The sequence below is a fragment of the Anomalospiza imberbis genome, chromosome 12 (assembly GCF_031753505.1).
Source record: "Anomalospiza imberbis isolate Cuckoo-Finch-1a 21T00152 chromosome 12, ASM3175350v1, whole genome shotgun sequence".
Lineage (NCBI taxonomy): Eukaryota > Metazoa > Chordata > Aves > Passeriformes > Viduidae > Anomalospiza > Anomalospiza imberbis.
In genome coordinates, this window is record NC_089692.1 from 6,758,415 (window position 1) to 6,778,215 (window position 19,801).

The 19,801-nt window shown below is 45.1% G+C and overlaps 3 protein-coding genes across 3 annotated transcripts; 2 read left to right on the forward strand and 1 right to left on the reverse strand.

Annotated features, from left to right (window-relative positions):
* Window positions 1–2,295: 2,295 nt before the first annotated feature.
* LOC137481103 (protein C19orf12 homolog) lies at window positions 2,296–4,616 on the forward strand. The gene is made up of 2 exons (XM_068202586.1): window positions 2,296–2,501; window positions 3,534–4,616. The coding sequence occupies exons 1-2, from the start codon at window positions 2,342–2,344 to the stop codon at window positions 3,794–3,796; spliced, it is 423 nt and encodes a 140-aa protein (XP_068058687.1). The 5' UTR covers window positions 2,296–2,341; the 3' UTR covers window positions 3,797–4,616.
* Window positions 4,617–4,882: 266 nt separating this feature from the next.
* LOC137480958 (pleckstrin homology domain-containing family F member 1-like) lies at window positions 4,883–5,463 on the reverse strand. Its single transcript, XM_068202428.1, has one exon. It carries the CDS (start codon window positions 5,417–5,419, stop codon window positions 4,883–4,885), a length of 537 nt encoding a protein of 178 aa, XP_068058529.1. The 5' UTR covers window positions 5,420–5,463.
* A 10,627-nt stretch (window positions 5,464–16,090) lies between these two features.
* Window positions 16,091–18,899, forward strand: LOC137480959 (protein C19orf12 homolog). The gene is made up of 2 exons (XM_068202429.1): window positions 16,091–16,250; window positions 18,529–18,899. The coding sequence occupies exons 1-2, from the start codon at window positions 16,091–16,093 to the stop codon at window positions 18,789–18,791; spliced, it is 423 nt and encodes a 140-aa protein (XP_068058530.1). The 3' UTR covers window positions 18,792–18,899.
* Window positions 18,900–19,801: the final 902 nt, after the last annotated feature.

Sequence of the window (19,801 nt, forward strand, 5' to 3'; positions counted from 1 at the left end):
AAATTTGCTTGCCACAGATTTGTACTCCACCATGCATCAGTGTGATTACCATTTGCCTTATGGCCTGGCTCTTTTTAAGCTTTAAGTCAATTGCACTTTGAATGTGGTTATTAAGGAGTGTTTTATTTAACCAGAGATACCAAGGGTAACTGGTGAACTTTGCACTCTGTCACCTTTGAATTGTCACCATGGGGACACCTCACAGTATTGGCCATGTGGAGGATGGTAATGCCGGTGACTTTGGCAGCCAGCTTCAACCCAGTGCTGGAACCTGGTGCTTCAGCTGCAGGCGTGTCTGCTCATAAAACATCATTGCACATCTGGTACAATTAGATTGCTTTAGGAAGCTGTAGCACTCTCTCAGTTTGGGAGGGCCAAGCTGATTATCTTACTAGCAGTGAGAGCCCTGTGTTGTCAGCTCTCCAACTTGGGTTGTCCCACCTGTGCTGCAGAGCCTTCATCCTGGAGGGCTTCATGGGAGACATTGACTGAATTCAGCCCAGAGAGGAGATACAAATTGTTTTCAGCACTTTGGGTTAGTCTGAGGACATGCCAAGGGAGGAAGCACAATCCCAAACCAGTGCCTGAGAGGAGGGAGTGAATCCTGCAGCACTTCAGACTGCTTGGGGCTGGTGTGAATGCACTCTGAGTGGAAAGCTGCTCACCTTTTGTTAGAAGGGTAAAAACAAACATTTAATTGTCTCTTTTCCCATCATTCCCGGGGCTGGCAGTGGGAGCTGTACCAGTAGTATATTTTGGGGTGTTTCCCCACTGCTGCTGTAGGACAGACGGAGCAGCCATTTGTTTCTGACTTGGAGCTTGAGCCCTATGGGATGAGATAATATGTACCTCTGAGAGCAGTGTGTGTGGCTCTGCTGTGGCTGCCCAGCACACTCTGCCACTCTGAGCCACTGCTGTGTCATCAGCCTGCCAAAATCCCAAAAGCAGCAGTGGTGAAATGGTGAACTTGGATGTTTCCTTTAGACTGGCACAAAGATGAATGGAGTAGTGAGAGAAATCAACAGTTGGATGAATTTCCTGCTGTGCCTCTTTGCAGCTATGGAGTATATGTGGTCCCTTCCCAAAATCCAGTTAGCTTCAGTGTCAGCAGAGCTTGGATCCTGCAGTGACATGGGAGATTTGCAGTCAGCCATCTTAGTGCAAGAGAAAGCTTTCTCTGTTGCAGGAGTTAATTTTTAATATGAGGAATAGTGTGGTACCACTCCACTTTCACTTTGCACAGCGGAGTTCTATTCAGAAGAGACTCTGAAACCGGTTGGCTTGGGCTGAGATGGTATTGCTCACACACTCTGGGATAAGAGGTTTTCTAGGGGCTGAAAAACCCCAAATGCTCATCTGCTCTGTAGTGCTGACATTACATGTACTGAGAGAAATCTGCAATTTATAAATATGTGATTTTATTTTTAATTCTATTGAATACTTTTTTGTTTGTTTCTAACTATCCCTGGTAGCCCTTTCCTCAGCTGGTGTGCATAGTGGGAAGTGTTTATGTGGTCACCAGCAGCAGCAGCAGCAAGTGAATGAGGTGGAGAAGTTTTGGTCTCAGAGTGCTTGTTCTCAGGGACAGGTCTCTATCCCTTGCTGAGGACATGTGACAGCATTTTACAAGCTGGGGTCCTGTGTCTCTGCTTGCTCCTTTGTGAGACTCTTCTGGCATCTCTGCTCTGAGTCCTGACTGCCTTCTCCATCCACCCCTACATCTCTGCTGGCCTGGCTCCAGAGCACCTGAGCACTGAATGTCCCAGTACCAGGTCCCTCCTCCAACACTTCCTCAGGCACTTCTTGGTTGCTACAGACAGCCTCCTGCCTTCAGAAATCAGCATGGAAATGTTTAAATATGTAACAAAACATGGAGAAGAACTGATATGTGAAAATAATTGACGGATTTGTGGTAAAAATTAGGACAAGGAGAAGATCCCTGACACATTTGTCCATTATAATCAGGTAGTTGTGGAAGAGTGAAGCTTTGTCTTTTTCCCTGAGCTGTATGTGATGCTGAACATTATCGGGAATTGCTCTGGCCGACAGCAATGTATTGAAGAATTTGATTGTGTAGAATCTCTGAATTTGTTATAGGCCCATTTTTTTTGGTCTGAGACCCGAAGTCTCATTGCAAAATGGCAGTTTCAGTAACCTTCAGCACTTGCTGCAAAGGGTTATTTTCTGAGAATCAAAAGAGAAAGTAGTTAATATTTTCTTTGTTCGTCCTTGAACCTACGGCTTTTTGCAAATTGTATTCATTTAGTAGCTGGGTTTAGTGTTGTTTGCAGTGGTCTGAAGATAACTTAGAACATCTTCCACAGGTTTTGGAGACGCCAGGATGCCAATTCGTGTTGATGATGTGATGAAGCTGCTCAACCACGTTGCCACAGTGAAGGGCATGAAAGCTGCTGTCACACATTCTAGCCGGGGAGCAATGCTGACAGGTGCATCAGCATTTTTAGGGGGGGTGCTGGGAGGCCCACCTGGAATTGCTGTAGGTAAGTGTGCTTTACTTAGGAACAAGAAGCTTGTTAAATCTTACATATCAATACCTCCAGTGGGTTTTGCATTAAGTGCCCCTAAATCAGTTATTGATGTTCTCATAAAAGTCCCTTGAAGATGAATTCAGCCATTGTAGGCTTTCAAGTATTTCTTTGGTATCATGGGAAAAACTGCTAACTGAGTAAAAGCTGCAAATTAAGAGTTTTAGTCTAATGAAAAACTGCATCCCTGTGAGTGCATAGATGACATTTTAGGGACAGTCGCTGGGGGTGGCAGTTTTGGTGGCAGGGTCAGTTCTGCCACCTCTCCATTGTGAGGGTTCTGTCTCTCCTTCCTTCCTTCCTTCTGTCTGTCCCAGGCCCTGTGTGCTCCGGGCAGTGCTGGCAGCCCTGTGCATTGCTGGGCTGCTTTCTCAGCAGCCACAGGCACATCAGCTGTAGATGATCCATCCCTCTGCTGTTATCCTGACAGCCTGGGACCTTCCACTTACCTGAGTGTGTCTTGTCCAGCTGGGGAGGGTGGGGTGAGCACGTGGTAGATGAAAGCCTGAATGTGTCTGATGGGATTGGTCTGTGAGCACCTGCAGGGGTGGGCTTCAGGTGTGTTGGACACTGCAGTGTGTGACTCTTAAAGAAGCAGAAAGCTTTGAACAGTCTGGGACTATCTGGTAAGAGATTATGACACTGCTCCGGCAGTTGTTGGTCTGGTGTTTTCCTTGGGCAAGGTTTTATTCAGCAGTAGAGCTCACCCTAAGAGAGTGTCCCAGGCAGTGTTTTGTTTCTGGTTTCTAGCTTGAAGGCATTAGTTGATTGTATAAAGGGTTTCTTTATGATTGCTGTTGATGTAAAGAGTTTTTAAAATCCTTTTTGATGCTTTGAATACTGTGTATAAATCTAGTTGTAGCAGACACAGATAACAGCTCTCTGTTGATTTCTAATCATAGTGAGAACGCTGTTGGTGAAGATGTGGATAGAATTCCAGGCTTTAATGTTTATTGGTAAAGACTAATGATTCCCTGTGTTTCCTAGGAGGAGCAGTGGGTGGATTGATTGGATGGATAACTTCTGGACAGTTCAAGTCAGTCCCTCAGATTTTAATGGAATTGCCTGCTGCTGAGAAGCAGAAACTCTGTGCTGAAGCCATGGCTGTTGTCAAGAACTTAGACTGGACTGATGCTGCTCAGCTGATTGCTCTTGTAATGTCAAATTCTGCTCTCATGGAGAAGGTATTAGGAGTGCTGACCACTTACCTTACCAATGAGCTAAAAGCACAACTAAAATATGGAGAATAATCCTCTACGATTATTAGAGCAGGATTTTTATGCTGGATTGTATTTTATTCCCATAGTTTGAATCTTCAACACAACAATTGCTAGTTATCAGTACTAATTATAAATATATGCTGATCTTAGGAATGTGGGGGTGTTCAGTTTTGGTGTTTGGGGGTTTTAAATTTTTCATCATTATTTTTATCATTTTTGATTAGTGTGGCTTTGTAAGGATAGTATTAGATTATTGCATTAACCTGACTTGCTATGAAATTTTGGATTGCTCTGCACTAGGACTAATTCAAATTGCTGAAGGGAATCATGCTGCCCTTAGGCTAATGTATCACTTGTAAACATTTTTTTAAGTTGTTTTGTTTTATTCAGGAGACGTGATTCTATTTAAGTGCTTTAATTTTTTTTCCCTGTGAATGATATGGAAGGTGCCAAAGTAGCTGGGGCACTTTGAAGAATTTTACCTGTTGTTTGTTTTAGCCATGCCAAGGAAAGTTTTATAAGGAAGTGCATTACTGTGAACTCAAAAGACTCAATCTGTACTTTGTTTGTCACTTTTTTATTGTAATTCTTGAGTTATCTTTTTATATAAGAAGTGAAGTGAATACTTAGACAAGATTTCACGTATCGGGAAAATGAACTGTGAACACTTTCAATTCAATTTTCACCAGGTTCCTGTGCCCTAGAATGGGAGGGTGTGGCATTAAAACAATGGGGAGCTGAATCTGCCAGTTTTATATGAGTGCCAGGATTAAGGTTGTCATTTGAGCATTGATTTCTGGACTGAGTCTGTACAGCTTGTCCTCTGTTTTCATTAAAATGTCTATGAGAAGCCTCATAGTGATCTGTGTGTTGCTTTAAATGACAGGAACACTTTAGGAACTCAGGCAGGCCTGCAGTGGGCAGGCAGTGGTTGGCAGCAGCAGTGCTGGTGAGGTGGGTGACGTGCCAGCTGCATTATTCCTGTCAGCACCAAATGCTGTGGTGCTGAATGTCCCAGCCAGTTGGTCACACTGGGTTTCAGGGCAGTCATAAGTTTGTAGGTAGAAAAATGTGCAGGTGTGCCTTGTCTTTATGTGAAGACACAGGTGAAGCTGTTCAGCACTTGCGGCAGTGGTGCCTGCGGGTGAGCGTGGAGAACTTGGTCTGTGTGCAGCGCATGCAGATGTCCATGGCCTTGTCTGGGATCCAGGGGGCCACGGGCTCCCTGCAGGGCTGCCGGCCCGTCTTGGTCAGCAGGTGCTTGATGCACTCCTCCAGGTGGCTGATCCACTCCTTCCTCTCCGTGAGGGAGGCTGCGGAAACCACAAAGGACTTCCTGGAGGTTTTAATCATCCAGCGGTTCTTCATCTGCAAGGTGTCTGGCAGCGTCTCCAAAGTGACATCCTCAAGGGGGATGATGTGCTGGGAGTTGTACTTCCTTTTGTTGATGATGATGCTGCCGTAGACGAGGATGTCGTTGAAAAGGAAAAATATGCGAGGCTTTGGTTTCTTGCGGCATTCTTTGGTTAAAATCCCTTCTCCCAGGAGGACCCTGCCCGGCAAGGCTAGGGGCTGCCCAGAAGCCCCAAAGCAGTTTTCCACAGCAGCAATGCGCTGGCTGTTGATCTCGGTGTTTGCAAGGTGGTCCACCATCTCCAGCTCACCCTGAAGAGAGGAAAACAAAGAGGGAAGTGGTGGAACTGCACCAGGGCGAAGGTGAGTGGCCAGTGCATGCACAGGTGAGATGCTCCTAATGCAGTCTGAGGCTAAAGGTCATCACATGAGCACTCCTTGCTTTAGTTTGTTACCTTTGTAAATAGAATCCTCAAACTTTCTGACCTCTTTTTGCAACAGCCCAGGCTGCACTGGGAAGGTTCCATTTGCAGCAGTGGAAGCCCTTGAAGGCAGAGCCAGGTCTTCCTGGTTGTGCTTTTTACCAGTCTCCCTGTGTGTCCTTAGAAAGAAAGCTGCTTGGTCTGAACCTGATTTTATGCAGATCCATAGATCTGCATAAAAGGGTCTTGAGAGCAAGCCTCCTGATTCTGACTGCACACCTGCTTTCTCAAGGATTGCTTACAGACCCACACCCCCCACAGCTCCATTTTGGGCCAGAGCTGAGGCAGGACCAGAAGAAGAATCTGTGGTATCACTTGTTCCTGCTGGTCTTCCATGCATGACAAAAAGGGGGAAAAAAAGAAATGAGAAAAGCCTTCATGATGTGAATAAACTCACACAAGCTAAGCCTTTCCTCCATTTTCCTAGGGCTGGCAGTGCTCCCAAGTGCAGGACACATCATTCTGCAAACAGTGGGCTCTGCTGAAGGGGAAGTGGAATGCAGCACACTCATCTCTTCCACACCTCTGCACCCTCCTTCTCCCACCACCTGGGGGTTTGACACTGTGCTGTCTTTTTGTTCTAAGAGGAATCCCAGGTAAGGGTAGCCCTGAAGCGAAAGCAGCTGCTTGCCCTTGGCAGTCTGCAGTGAGGGAGGTGCTCCCTGTAAGTGGATTTTCTCACTGCCCCTTGCAGGCTGGAGGGTGCTGCCCTGAGGCCAGCTGGCCATGGGAATGGGAGTCATTTCCTGCTGCAGAGGGGTAGCTCAGCCATCACAAGGCAGGTCACAGGGCCATGTGCTGTTAGCCTGGTTGCTGCTGATGGTTCCTGGAAGCACTCATGCAGAGCTGCTCTCCACTGGTATCCGTGTGCTCCTTGCCCAGAGTCCCTGCTGCCAAGGAGGCTGGAGGGAAGAGGAGGATGACAATATGCCAGGCCCTGTGCGTGGGGGACATTCTACCCTTGCCCCTCAGCCCCAGTCAGCCCTTTGCTGTGCTGGAAGGGCAACCACAGAGCTGCTGCTGAAGGCTGCTGCACACCGTGCACCTCTCAGCTGAGCCATCTGGCAGACAGAGCAGGCAATTCCTCTGAGTTCCCAGGGCTTCCTTCTCTAGGGTGAAAAGGCACAAGGCCAAGACACAGCTCTAGCCATGGCAGACCTAAAAGGAGTGCCCTAGCCTGCAGGAAAAGCTTTCACTGGGAGGCACGGAGTGCTGAGTGCTGCTGAAGAGCTGCCTTCCTGGGGTCCCTCTGGAGCTGGAGGGAAGGATGTGAATGCTCAGGGCCTCAAAGCCCTGGAGTGCACTGGGTGGAGCTGGGCAGTGTTGGTGTACCCAACTCACGCGGGTGTGCACTTGCCATTTACTGAGTGCTCTGGCCAGGCTGCAGCCAGAGGGGGAATCCAGGGGCTGCCTCCAGCAGCAGGGGCTGAAACCACTCCCCAGCCCCCCTGCCATGGCACAGACATGCAGCAGCTGGGCCAAGGATCTGTTACTTGTCATCAGAGAGGAGAGAGCCTCCATTCCCAGCGTGGATCCATTCCCAGCCTGAGTGGATCTGTGCATGGAGAGGAGATGTGCTGCTGCAATAAGCACCACATGTTTTTACCCTGTCCCTCTTAAATACACAAATTAGGCTGAAGAACAGACAGGCGGGGCAAACTGTTGTCCACAACTGTGCACCAAACTCCCTGACTAGGGTTTCTTGAACTCTCTCCTATCCTGGGATGTGGTCTCTCCACAAATCCCTGGTTGAGGATTTCCTCTGTGAAAGAGCAAGATGAGCACACAAATAATAAAGGAAAAGCTCATATTACAGCTTGGGGTCCTTGGTGTGCAAAGACTGTGAATACAATAATATACTGTCAGGAACATTTGGCCCCAGCAACACCAAATGGGCTGAACCAAAGCAGTCCCACCAGTTTCCTTTCCTCATCCTTCTGGGTTATGGAGCTCTTAGCCTACCTCTTTCATTTTATGGAGTTTAGAAGCACGGCCCAACCTCTCAAGAACGCATGGTACTTGACATGACTCTATTTCTAGGGATCTCTGCACACCAGATTCCAGTGGAGCACTAAATGTCCCAGTACCAGCTCTTTCCTCCAATGCTTCCTCAGGCACTTCTTGGCTGCTACAGACAGCCTCCTGCCTTCAGAAATCAGCATGGAAATGTTTAAACATGTAACAAAACATGGAGAAGAACTGATATGTGAAAATAACTGACGGGTTTGTGGTAAAAATTAGGACAAGGAGAAGATCCCTGACACATTTGTCCATTATAATCAGGTAGTTGTAGAAGAGTGAAGATTTTTCCCTGAGCTGTGTGTGATGCTGAACATAAACGGGAATTGCTCCGGCCGACAGCAATGTACTGAAGAATTTGATTGTGTAGAATCTCTGAATTTGTTATAAACCCATGTTTTTTCTGGTTTCACCTGAGATCTCATTGGCATTTCCAGTAACCTTCAGCAATTCCTGTAAAGGGTGGTTTTCTGAGAATCAAAAGTGAAAGCAATTACTTATTCCTGTGTTCCTCTGTTAACAAAAGTTTTTTTTTTTTTCCCTTGTATTTATTTAATAGCTAGGTGTAGTCTCGGTTGCAGTGGTTAAAAGATAACTTAAAACATCGTTTGCAGGATTTGGAGACGCCGGGATGCCGATTCATGTTTAATGAGATGAATTTTTGTGTTTTTGCAATGTGTCAGGGAAAACATCTTTAATTTTCAGGCTTAGTTCAGATATTGAAGATATCATCGCCGTGTGGTGTGCTCAGTATCTCTGCAGGAGAAGACCAGGCCCTAAAGGTAGGATTTTCAGAAAGTGATGGTTTAGGAGCCAGATGCTGCTCGTACTTACAGGATGTGTATGGACCTGTGATGAGACAGTCCTCCTTTGCAGATGGACTCAGTATCTTGAGTCCCTGTCTGTCCACCTGCTGTTATTGAAGTAACTGATGGCCTTCTGGCCTGTTCAATCAATCAGGTGACATCTTCTTGCACACTGTTATTTGTGAAGTTGTGTTCTCCAGTCTGTCTCAGTGTGTGAGTACCTTGTGTTTGGATTTTCTCCAGTGCTGTTCTCATATTTCTTCTAAAAGGTTGCAGTTCATAGAGAGCTCACACCATTGAATTACCTGGGAGCCCTCTTCTATTATTTGTGTTAGTAGCACTTTCAGTGAGTTGGGTATGATACTGTTGTTTTGATTCTTTCTATGGCATTTTTCTTCTTAGGAAAACCTGCTGGTTGTAGCTTCAAAGCTGAGATGTTGTAACATGATCTTTCCATTCCCTTTGGAGAGGGAGAGCAGGAGCATTGCTCACTTTGTTCCCGTGTCCTTGGGGTGAAAGTGAGGGAGGGAGCATCAACTGAAGCACAGAATCTAAGACTTGGGATCAGTATTTGGGGAGACCACAAAGACACAAGGAAAGCAGCCGTCAAACTGCAATAAAACAAGAACATTGCACAACAAAGCTAGGTTTCTCAGCAACTTCATGTTCTGGTACTCTTGGGATTGTTTTTTTTTTTTTCCTTGAGGTGCTGAAGGGTTTTGGTACCATGTGACATCAGTAGGAGCTGTGGGGACTTAGCACCTTTGAAAGCTGCACACAGTTTTATGGATGTTGACATTTCTTTCCCTTCATTAGACCAAATCCAGTATTTTACAGTCCTGATGTTTCCTAATGTCTGGGTGATTTCAGTAGGGAGCAATTTGTTGGTAGAATCAAGTTGCACATTAAGTTACTTGTCAGTTACAACATCAGAGTTTATAAATGTTTTTGGCTCTTGTGTGATTGTACCTCTAACACACAAAGTTGACAGCTCCTTCTGTGCTGTTCTGGGGTAGGATCCTTGCTCCTTTGTAGCATCACTGGCATTTTGCAACAGGCCTGTCTTCCTCTTCTGCTCTTGCTTGTGATTCTGATCAGTAGGTTGATGTCAGCTGCAGCTTTGTGCTCCACATTCTTGCAGTTGGCTTCTCACAGACCTCACCAGTGTGTGAGGTGTTAGAGGGTTGCAGCTGCAGAGCTTTACAAGCCTTTTGTTTGATTTCCTGACTGAGCTGGCTGGCTGCTGACAGTTATTTAAGTGTTTTTTTTTTGGTAGGGGCTGCTTATCCGAATAGCAGGTTTGGGGCTTCTGTGGAGTCTCTGTGCTGCAATGGTTAGTGTATTGTCAAAATATCCTTTAATGGCCTGTGGTGTGTGGTTGAATAAATACCTGCTCACTGAAAATTGCCTGGTTGATCATCTTGATTCTTAATTGGAACTAAATTGAATTTTTTCAAGGAATTCATAATTCTGTGTGCCGCATGTAGGAATCTGGGATTACTTTGCATGTTAGGTCATGGTTTATGTTTCAGTGGCTGCCACTAGTGCTCTGTATGTACAGTTTAAAAAAACCCCCTTGTATGTGCTGTGCCTCAGGTACTGTGTTCACTAATGTTCTCTGCAGCACTTAAATTATAGTGAATATGACAAGAGATCATAGAAATACCTGTGAGAGTTCAGAGAAAATGAGTGCTCCTTGTGGAGTCTTTGAGAGTTTTGAGTGTGATGCTCCCATCCAGAATTAAGCAGGACACCCTCTGCTATGCCAAGAACCTTGTTCAGTCAAGCCAAAAAAGCCCAAATAAATGTTAATTTTGTGAGTGGAAATTTCCTTTGGGGGAAGTTGTGAGGAGAGTGAAATGGTCAGGAATTTGGTATGGAAAAACTACTTTCAGTTTCTTGAGTCCCAGTAAGTTTCTGCTTTATCTTGAGGCTCAAGTTCCAAATTTGCTTGCCACAGATTTGTACTCCACCATGCATCAGTGTGATTACCACTTTCCTTATGGCCTGGCTATTTTTTAACTTTAAGTCAATTGCACTTTGAATGTGGTTATTAAGGAGTGTTTTATTTAACCAGAGATACCAAGGGTGGTTGGTCTCCTTTGCACTGTGTTGTAGTTACACAGTTTATGGTAATTGGGAGTGGGGCTGTGGCCAGTCCTCACCCCTAACGAGCTCCAGCTGCACAGAACAGGTGACCAGCATTGGGGGAATGAGACACGGAGTGCCCAGGGGTAGTGACCAATCACCAGAGGGAACAGAGGGCACACAGGTGTGAGGTGTGTCAGGTGAAGGCTACAAAAGGTTGTGCAGAAGAGGAAGGGGCAGATGCTTGAAGTGTTCTAGAGCTGTGTGTTGTGGTTTTGTCTATCACAGCAGAGTTGCCTGTGACATTTTGTGACCCTGACATTGTTTACTGTTAGGCTTAGTGCCAGGTACCGCTGGAGACAGAGCCCTGTGTAACGTCGAGAGCAGCAGAGAGACGCTGTCTGCTACAGGCCTGACCGATTTGGACACCCAGAGTACAGGTGAGCCACTTGGGACATAATGGGGGATATGTTATCAAGTGAAGAACAGCTTGGTTTATCTACATGGGGAGCTTTGTTGAAGGGAAAAGGCATTAAGAGTACTGACTATGCCCTTTGTTGTGTTTTACTATAGGCAAGGTCACCAGATTTTGAGACTGATGCAAGTACTGCTTTTTAGAGCATGGAGAGAAGTTGGGCAAAGACTATGAGATGTGGTACTAAAAGGGGACAAGGTGGCTGCAGATTTGGCCACCACCTGGAGATTGCTCTATGAGACTTTGAAAGAATGGAAAAGAGAGCAGGACAAGAGAGAGCAGGAGGTGTAAGAAGAATCCGAGCCTGAGAGCCTGAAGAATGAGTAGGCAGACTAAGAGCCTAAAAGCAAACCAAGAGCCTAAAAATCCAGAGGAGTTATAGCTAAGCAGACCTGAGGGCCTAAAGTCTGGAGAACTTATGACACACTACCCCCAAGAAGGAGGGTGCTTAATACGAGAAGCGGATGTTATGCACTTTGCTTATTTGGTAGAAAAAAAATAGGGTGAGGCTGGGCACTTTGCTTAATTGGAAACTGGTGGCTTGGGAGCTAACATCCTATCTGGTTTTTTTAATTAAAATATGGGAGTTCAGGGAAACACCAGACACCTGAAGTATGGAAGGGTGTAGATCAAAGCAATGGATGGATGAGGGTTTCCTGATATGCTATGGAGATTAGGGAAGAGAAGTTAATTTGATAATAAATAATATAATCTTCTGCAGATATGCTATGGAGATTAGAGAAGTTAATTTGAGAAGAAATAATATAATCTTTTGCAGATAATATAATCTGCTGCATTCTGAAATGTGAGATTGTCCTGGGTTTTCATGGGAGGCATTTAAGGAAGTGATGTAAAACTTCAAGCCACAGGAAAGCTGTGTGAAACACACGTGTTACAGACAAATGAAACCCAGGAACTTTTTTTTTTTCCTTCTGGCCTGGGAGCAGGTAACAAGGCCGGGCGGGCCCCTCTGCAGGGAGCCTGACAGGTTGTGTCCTGGCCGGGCCGGGCCCCAGCAGCTGCCAGCCATGGATGGGGCGGCTGTGGGTCCCTGGCCGAAGCAGGGCCAACCGCGGCTTTTAACATCTTGCCACCGGGTCCCCTCCCTCCCCCCAGCCCAGCTGCTGCACGAGATCATGTGGCTGAGGCCAGAGGCAGCCCTGCAGCCCATGCAGAGTGGCCCTGCAGCTGGAATTGAATTCAGAGAAAACCAAAGACCCACCATGAAGCCGATTCTGACACAGCCCCAGCTCACACCACAAGCCAGCGGCAGGTCGGGTGACCCTCTGCCCTGGGTGAGATGTTAACTCTTGCAGTAATTCAAGCCTCCCTCGAGTCAGAGAAAGGAATAAGATGTAAGCATGTAGAGGAGCAACATGAAGACACCGAGGTCAGTGAAGAAGTCCCAGATGAGAGGGATGAGGAGATGCCTTGATCTTGGGGCTGAAATCCTCTTGTAAAGCTATGGAGAAAAGACTCTGTTTCCCTGTAACACATGAAAGCATGGGGAGATGAAGGGTTCAATTTGATATCGAGCAAAGGCCTGCCAAAGTAAGCAGGTGTTAAAGTAGCTGTGGTCCAATGAGAAGTTTGAACAGAGAAGGAGAGAAGAGTGATGAGACCCTGTGCCTCCAGGAAGAGAAGAAGATCTCTGTTCCCAGGGATGAAGATGATTTTAGAGATAGATAATGAGAACTTCTGCCTCTGAACAGCGCATCTTTAAACAGAACCCCCTAAGTTGACATGGCCCATAAACACAGGTTGTGAGAAAACCTTGTGAAAAACAGGAGGCATTTCATGATTGCAGATTTCCCTGGGGTGGCTGCTATTTGTGGAAAATAAGAGCCACAAGAGAACTGTTTTCTTGCGGAGAAGTCTCCATAATATTAACAAGAGGGACTTCTCTCCCTAAGTGAACTGATGAAAGACTATTTTAGAGGTGAGAAACTGAAATTTTAGGGTTTATTTCTTTACGATGTCAGTGGGAAGGAAAAGGTTGTAGGGGGAAGACAAGTGTCCTAAAGGTTTTGTTCTGTTTCTAATACCTTAGTTACTGTTAATAAATTTTTCTTTATACCCTTTTAAAGTTTTGAGCCTGCTGTGCCTTTCTCATAATCCTGTCTCACAGCAGGAAGTGAGTGCATTGGTGATTGGCCAGCACTGAACACACTGCACTCATTGGTGCATGGACAGGGAAATCTCAAAAATTGGTGAACCAAAAGCACTACAGAGATGCTAAAATTTCCCTAGAATTAAGGCTGTGTTCAGAGTGATGTGAGTGTGTTCCATAAATGTTTGCTGTGTATTTGAAAAAGGGTTATCACTTGGAATTACATAGCTGTTAGTGAAGCTGTATAGTTGTTAATGTTGTTAAAATTGTATGGCTATTGATGGAATTGTATAGCTGTTGATTTTGTTAATGTCCTAGTGTATGGCCTTTTAACTTACTCTTGTGTGTTACCTTATCAAGTTATCAAGCTCTTGATATTGTCAATATTCAAGAAATGTAAGTATAAAGGTTTGAATGATATGTAAGTTTGGGGAGTGACTCAAGGTCAGTACACAGACACCTTACAGAGTTAGTGGAATCTACACAAGGGATACTTATACCATGTTTGCTATTTCTTCTGTAAGGGCCCTGTAGAGAAATAGTAAACATAGCATTTATTAAAAAGAAAACAAAAAAAGGAGGGAATTGTAGTTAGACAGTTTGTGGTAATTGGGAGTGGGGCTGTGGCCAGTCCTCACCCCTAACGAGCTCCAGCTGAACAGAACAGGTGACCAGCATTGGGGGAATGAGACACAGAGTGCCCAGGGGTAGTGACCAATCACCAGAGGGAACAGAGGGCACACAGGTGTGAGGTGTGTCAGGTGAAGGCTACAAAAGGTTGTGCAGAAGAAGAGGAAGGGGCAGATGCTTGAAGTGTTCTAGAGCTGTGTGTTGTGGTTTTGTGTATCATGGCTGTCTGGGCTGTGACACTCTGTCACCTTTGCATTGTCACCATGGGGACACCTCACAGTATTGGCCATGTGGAGCATGGTAATGCCGGTGACTTTGGCAGCCAGCTTCAACCCAGTGCTGGAACCTGGTGCTTCAGCTGCAGGCGTGTCTGCTCATAAAACATCATTGCACATCTGGTACAATTAGATTGCTTTAGGAAGCTGTAGCACTCTCTCAGTTTGAGAGGGCCAAGCTGATTATCTTACTAGCAGTGAGAGCCCTGTGTTGTCAGCTCTCCAACTTGGGTTGTCCCACCTGTGCTGCAGAGCCTTCATCCTGGAGGGCTTCATGGGAGACATTGACTGAATTCAGCCCAGAGAGGAGATACAAATTGTTTTCAGCACTTTGGGTTAGTCTGAGGACATGCCAAGGGAGGAAGCACAATCCCAAACCAGTGCCTGAGAGGAGGGAGTGAATCCTGCAGCACTTCAGACTGCTTGGGGCTGGTGTGAATGCACTCTGAATGGAAAGCTGCTCACCTTTTGTTAGAAGGGTAAAAACAAACATTTAATTGTCTCTTTTCCCATCATTCCCGGGGCTGGCAGTGGGAGCTGTACCAGTAGTATATTTTGGGGTGTTTCCCCACTGCTGTAGGACAGACGGAGCAGCCATTTGTTTCTGACTTGGAGCTTGAGCCCTATGGGATGAGATAATATGTACCTCTGAGAGCAGAGTGTGTGGCTCTGCTGTGGCTGCCCAGCACACTCTGCCACTCTGAGCCACTGCTGTGTCATCAGCCTGCCAAAATCCCAAAAGCAGCAGTGGTGAAATGGTGAACTTGGATGTTTCCTTTAGACTGGCACAAAGATGAATGGAGTAGTGAGAGAAATCAACAGTTGGATGAATTTCCTGCTGTGCCTCTTTGCAGCTATGGAGTATATGTGGTCCCTTCCCAAAATCCAGTTAGCTTCAGTGTCAGCAGAGCTTGGATCCTGCAGTGACATGGGAGATTTGCAGTCAGCCATCTTAGTGCAAGAGAAAGCTTTCTCTGTTGCAGGAGTTAATTTTTAATATGAGGAATAGTGTGGTACCACTCCACTTTCACTTTGCACAGCGGAGTTCTATTCAGGAGAGACTCTGAAACAGGTTGGCTTGGGCTGAGATGGTATTGCTCACACACTCTGGGATAAGAGGTTTTCTAGGGGCTGAAAAACCCCAAATGCTCATCTGCTCTGTAGTGCTGACATTACATGTACTGAGAGAAATCTGCAATTTATAAATATGTGATTTTATTTTTAATTCTATTGAATACTTTTTTGTTTGTTTCTAACTATCCCTGGTAGCCCTTTCCTCAGCTGGTGTGCATAGTGGGAAGTGTTTATGTGGTCACCAGCAGCAGCAGCAGCAAGTGAATGAGGTGGAGAAGTCTTGGTCTCAGAGTGCTTGTTCTCAGGGACAGGTCTCTATCCCTTGCTGAGGACACGTGACAGCATTTTACAAGCTGGGGTCCTGTGTCTCTGCTTGCTCCTTTGTGAGACTCTTCTGGCATCTCTGCTCTGAGTCCTGACTGCCTTCTCCATCCACCCCTACATCTCTGCTGGCCTGGCTCCAGAGCACCTGAGCACTGAATGTCCCAGTACCAGGTCCCTCCTCCAACACTTCCTCAGGCACTTCTTGGTTGCTACAGACAGCCTCCTGCCTTCAGAAATCAGCATGGAAATGTTTAAACATGTAACAAAACATGGAGAAGAACTGATATGTGAAAATAACTGACGGATTTGTGGTAAAAATTAGGACAAGGAGAAGATCCCTGACACATTTGTCCATTATAATCAGGTAGTTGTGGAAGAGTGAAGCTTTGTCTTTTTCCCTGAGCTGTGTGTGATGCTGAACATAAATGGGAATTGCTCTGGCCGACAGCAATGTATTGAAGAATTTGATTGTGTAGAGTCTCTGAATTTGTTATAGGCCCATTTTTTTTCTGCTCTAACCTGAGTTTAGAAGTAGCATTTTGGTAGTCAAACGATAACTTACAATCCGCATCAAAAGAGAAATCACTTGCTTGTTACACTAGGATTTTGTTGCCATCAAATTCATTTCATAGCTAGTTTTAGTCTTGGATGCAGTCGTCAAAAGACAACTTAGGACATATTTTGCAGGATGCCGAGCCGTGTTGATGATGTGATGGCACTGCTCTGCCACATTGCCACGGAGAAGAGAATGGAAGCTGCTTACACACATTCTCGCCGGGGAGCAATGCTGACATTTATATCAAGTGTTTTGGGGGGCATGCTGGCAGGCCCTCCTGGCATTGCTGCAGGTAAGTGTGCTTTGCTTTAGGAACAAGAGGGTGGTTAAATCCCTGAGTGAAGAAATGAAGAGGTGTGGGTTGAAGAAAAGGGGCATTCAGTGTTGAGATTTCCTGCTGCGATGGAGGGTGAGGGGAGATAAGCCTTAGCATTGGGCAGAATCACTTCTCACTAAAAATGATACTTATTTCTGTATTTTAAAAATCCTGACATCCATGTCCTGATGAACTTGGGTTTTTTTTTCTGCTGGGATTCATTTTTCCCTGTCACTTTTCTTTTCTTCTTATTGCAGAAAGTTACAGAAAAGCCTAAGTCTAATAGTAAAGAATTGTTTCTCCTCTGTAACTCTGGAATTAAGAGTTGTCTAGTTTGAAAGCTGCCTTGTTGCTGAAGGCGTGTGGGCCCTGGCCCATGAATGTTGAGCAGTTGAATGTCCTGTGAGCAGTTGCAGGAATTTCACAGGCTTACTGATTGTGGAGTGAATTGCAGTGTGCCTCTGTCAGGTTGAGTTACAAAAACAAGCAAATAATTTGTGAGGAGTGATAACAGAAAAGGCAGAGTGAAGCTGTGTATTTACTCCTGTTACAGGTACAAAACTTAATGAATAGCCAGAATGTTGACAAATACATGACTGAAGTTATCAGGAACAAAGAAGGGAAATTAAGCTTTTGTAAGAAATGTGTAAGCTTAAAATCTGAAGTGAAGGTAATAATGTAAGTGGCCTCATTCTTGAGTGAGATAAAGAGAAATGCTGAAGTTAATAAAGGGTGTATTTTCCCTTTTAAGTGTTTAAGCTTTCATAGTGTCTCCCGGTCGAGCTTGATGTTTTTCAGCCACTGTGGAAGGCACTGGAACAAGTATACCTGTTACTTCACACTGAAAGTATACAATCATAAGCATGTATAATAAGAGTAATAAGTCCTGTCTAAACTAAAAGCCATGACTCAATTACAGTGCAGCTAAATCATAACCCTCTCATTTAACTTTTAAAAAACTGAAAGGTAAATAAGCCAAATAAGTTTAGGACAGTTAGAGAGACATTTACAATCAAGGGCACCTTCTCTTGCTCAAACAGCCTGGATAGGTGTGGGACTGGGTGGCCGGGGTTGTCCCTCCTGCTGCTTAGCACCAGGAATGAGGACGAGTTACCTGCCATGTGCAGCATTGCTGGAGCAGCTTGCAGTCATCATGCTTCCCAAGGACTGCCTGCTCTGAGAGAAGTGGGCTCTGGGTTTGTTGCAAGGGGGAGAAAGTGTGATCGTGTCACAAATCTAGTCTCAATGGACGGGGAGAGTAGACATCAATACTTCCAGTGGCTTTTGCATTAAGTGCCCCTAAATCAGTTATTGATGTTCTCATAAAAGTCCCTTGAAGATGAATTCAGCCATCGTAGGCTTTCAAGTATTTCTTTGGTATCATGGGAAAAACTGCTAACTGAGTAAAAGCTGCAAATTAAGAGTTTTAGTCTAATGAAAAACTGCATCCCTGTGAGTGCATAGATGACATTTTAGGGACAGTCGCTGGGGGTGGCAGTTTTGGTGGCAGGGTCAGTTCTGCCACCTCTCCATTGTGAGGGTTCTGTCTCTCCTTCCTTCCTTCCTTCCTTCTGTCTGTCCCAGGCCCTGTGTGCTCCGGGCAGTGCTGGCAGCCCTGTGCATTGCTGGGCTGCTTTCTCAGCAGCCACAGGCACATCAGCTGTAGATGATCCATCCCTCTGCTGTTATCCTGACAGCCTGGGACCTTCCACTTACCTGAGTGTGTCTTGTCCAGCTGGGGAGGGTGGGGTGAGCACGTGGTAGATGAAAGCCTGAATGTGTCTGATGGGATTGGTCTGTGAGCACCTGCAGGGGTGGGCTTCAGGTGTGTTGGACACTGCAGTGTGTGACTCTTAAAGAAGCAGAAAGCTTTGAACAGTCTGGGACTATCTGGTAAGAGATTATGACACTGCTCCGGCAGTTGTTGGTCTGGTGTTTTCCTTGGGCAAGGTTTTATTCAGCAGTAGAGCTCACCCTAAGAGAGTGTCCCAGGCAGTGTTTTGTTTCTGGTTTCTAGCTTGAAGGCATTAGTTGATTGTATAAAGGGTTTCTTTATGATTGCTGTTGATGTAAAGAGTTTTTAAAATCCTTTTTGATGCTTTGAATACTGTGTATAAATCTAGTTGTAGCAGACACAGATAACAGCTCTCTGTTGATTTCTAATCATAGTGAGAACGCTGTTGGTGAAGATGTGGATAGAATTCCAGGCTTTAATGTTTATTGGTAAAGACTAATGATTCCCTGTGTTTCCTAGGAGGAGCAGTGGGTGGATTGATTGGATGGATAACTTCTGGACAGTTCAAGTCAGTCCCTGAGATTTTAATGGAATTGTCTGCTGCTGAGAAGCAGAAACTCTCTGCTGAAGCCATGGCTGTTGTCAAGAACTTAGACTGGACTGATTCTCGTCACCTGATTGCTCTTGTAATGTCAAATTCTGCCCTCAGAGACAAGGTATTAGGAGTGCTGGTCAGTTACCTTACCAATGAGCTAAAAGCACAACTAAAATATGGAGAATAATCCTCTAAAGAGGAGGATTTTTATGGTGGATTGCATTTTAATCCCATTGCTTTGAATCTTCAACACAACAATTGCTAGTTATCAGTACTAATTATAAATATATGCTGATCTTAGGAATGTGGGGGTGTTCAGTTTTGGTGTTTGGCTTTTTAATTTTGATCATTATTGTTATAATTTTTTTGTGTGGCTTCTTAAGGGTAGTAGTATATTACTACAATATCCTGACACAAACTTGCTCTGAAATGTTGGATTGCTCTGTACTAGGACTAATTCAAATTGCTGAAGCTAGTCATGCTGCTCTTAGGCTAATGTATCACTTGTGAAAATTTTCAAAATAGTTTTGTTTTATTTAGGAGACCTGATTCTGTTTAAGTGCTTTAATTTTTTTCCCTGTGAATGATATGGAAGGTGCCAAAGTCGCTGGGGCATTTTGAAGAATGAAACAAACTTGTTGTTTGTTTCAGTCTTGCAAATGGAAGTTTTATAAGGAAGTGCATTACTGTGAACTCAAAATACTCAATCACTTCCTTGCTTGTCCCTTTTTTATTGTAATTCTTGAGTTATCTTTTTATGTAAGAAGCGAAGCAAATACTTATTTCAATTATTTTCAAATACTTATTTCAGTTAATTTCAAGTATCAGGAAAGCAAGCTGTGAACACTTTCAATTCAATTTTCACCAGGTTCCTGTGCCCTAGAATGGGAGGGTGTGGCATTAAAACAATGGGGAGCTGAATCTGCCAGTTTTATATGAGTGCCAGGATTAAGGTTGTCATTTGAGCATTGATTTCTGGACTGAGTCTGTACAGCTTGTCCTCTGTTTTCATTAAAATGTCCATGAGAAGCATCATAGTGATCTGTGTGTTGCTTTAAATGACAGGAACACTTTAGGAACTCAGGCAGGCCTGCAGTGGGCAGGCAGTGGTTGGCAGCAGCAGTGCTGGTGAGGTGGGTGACGTGCCAGCTGCATTATTCCTGTCAGCACCAAATGCTGTGGTGCTGAATGTCCCAG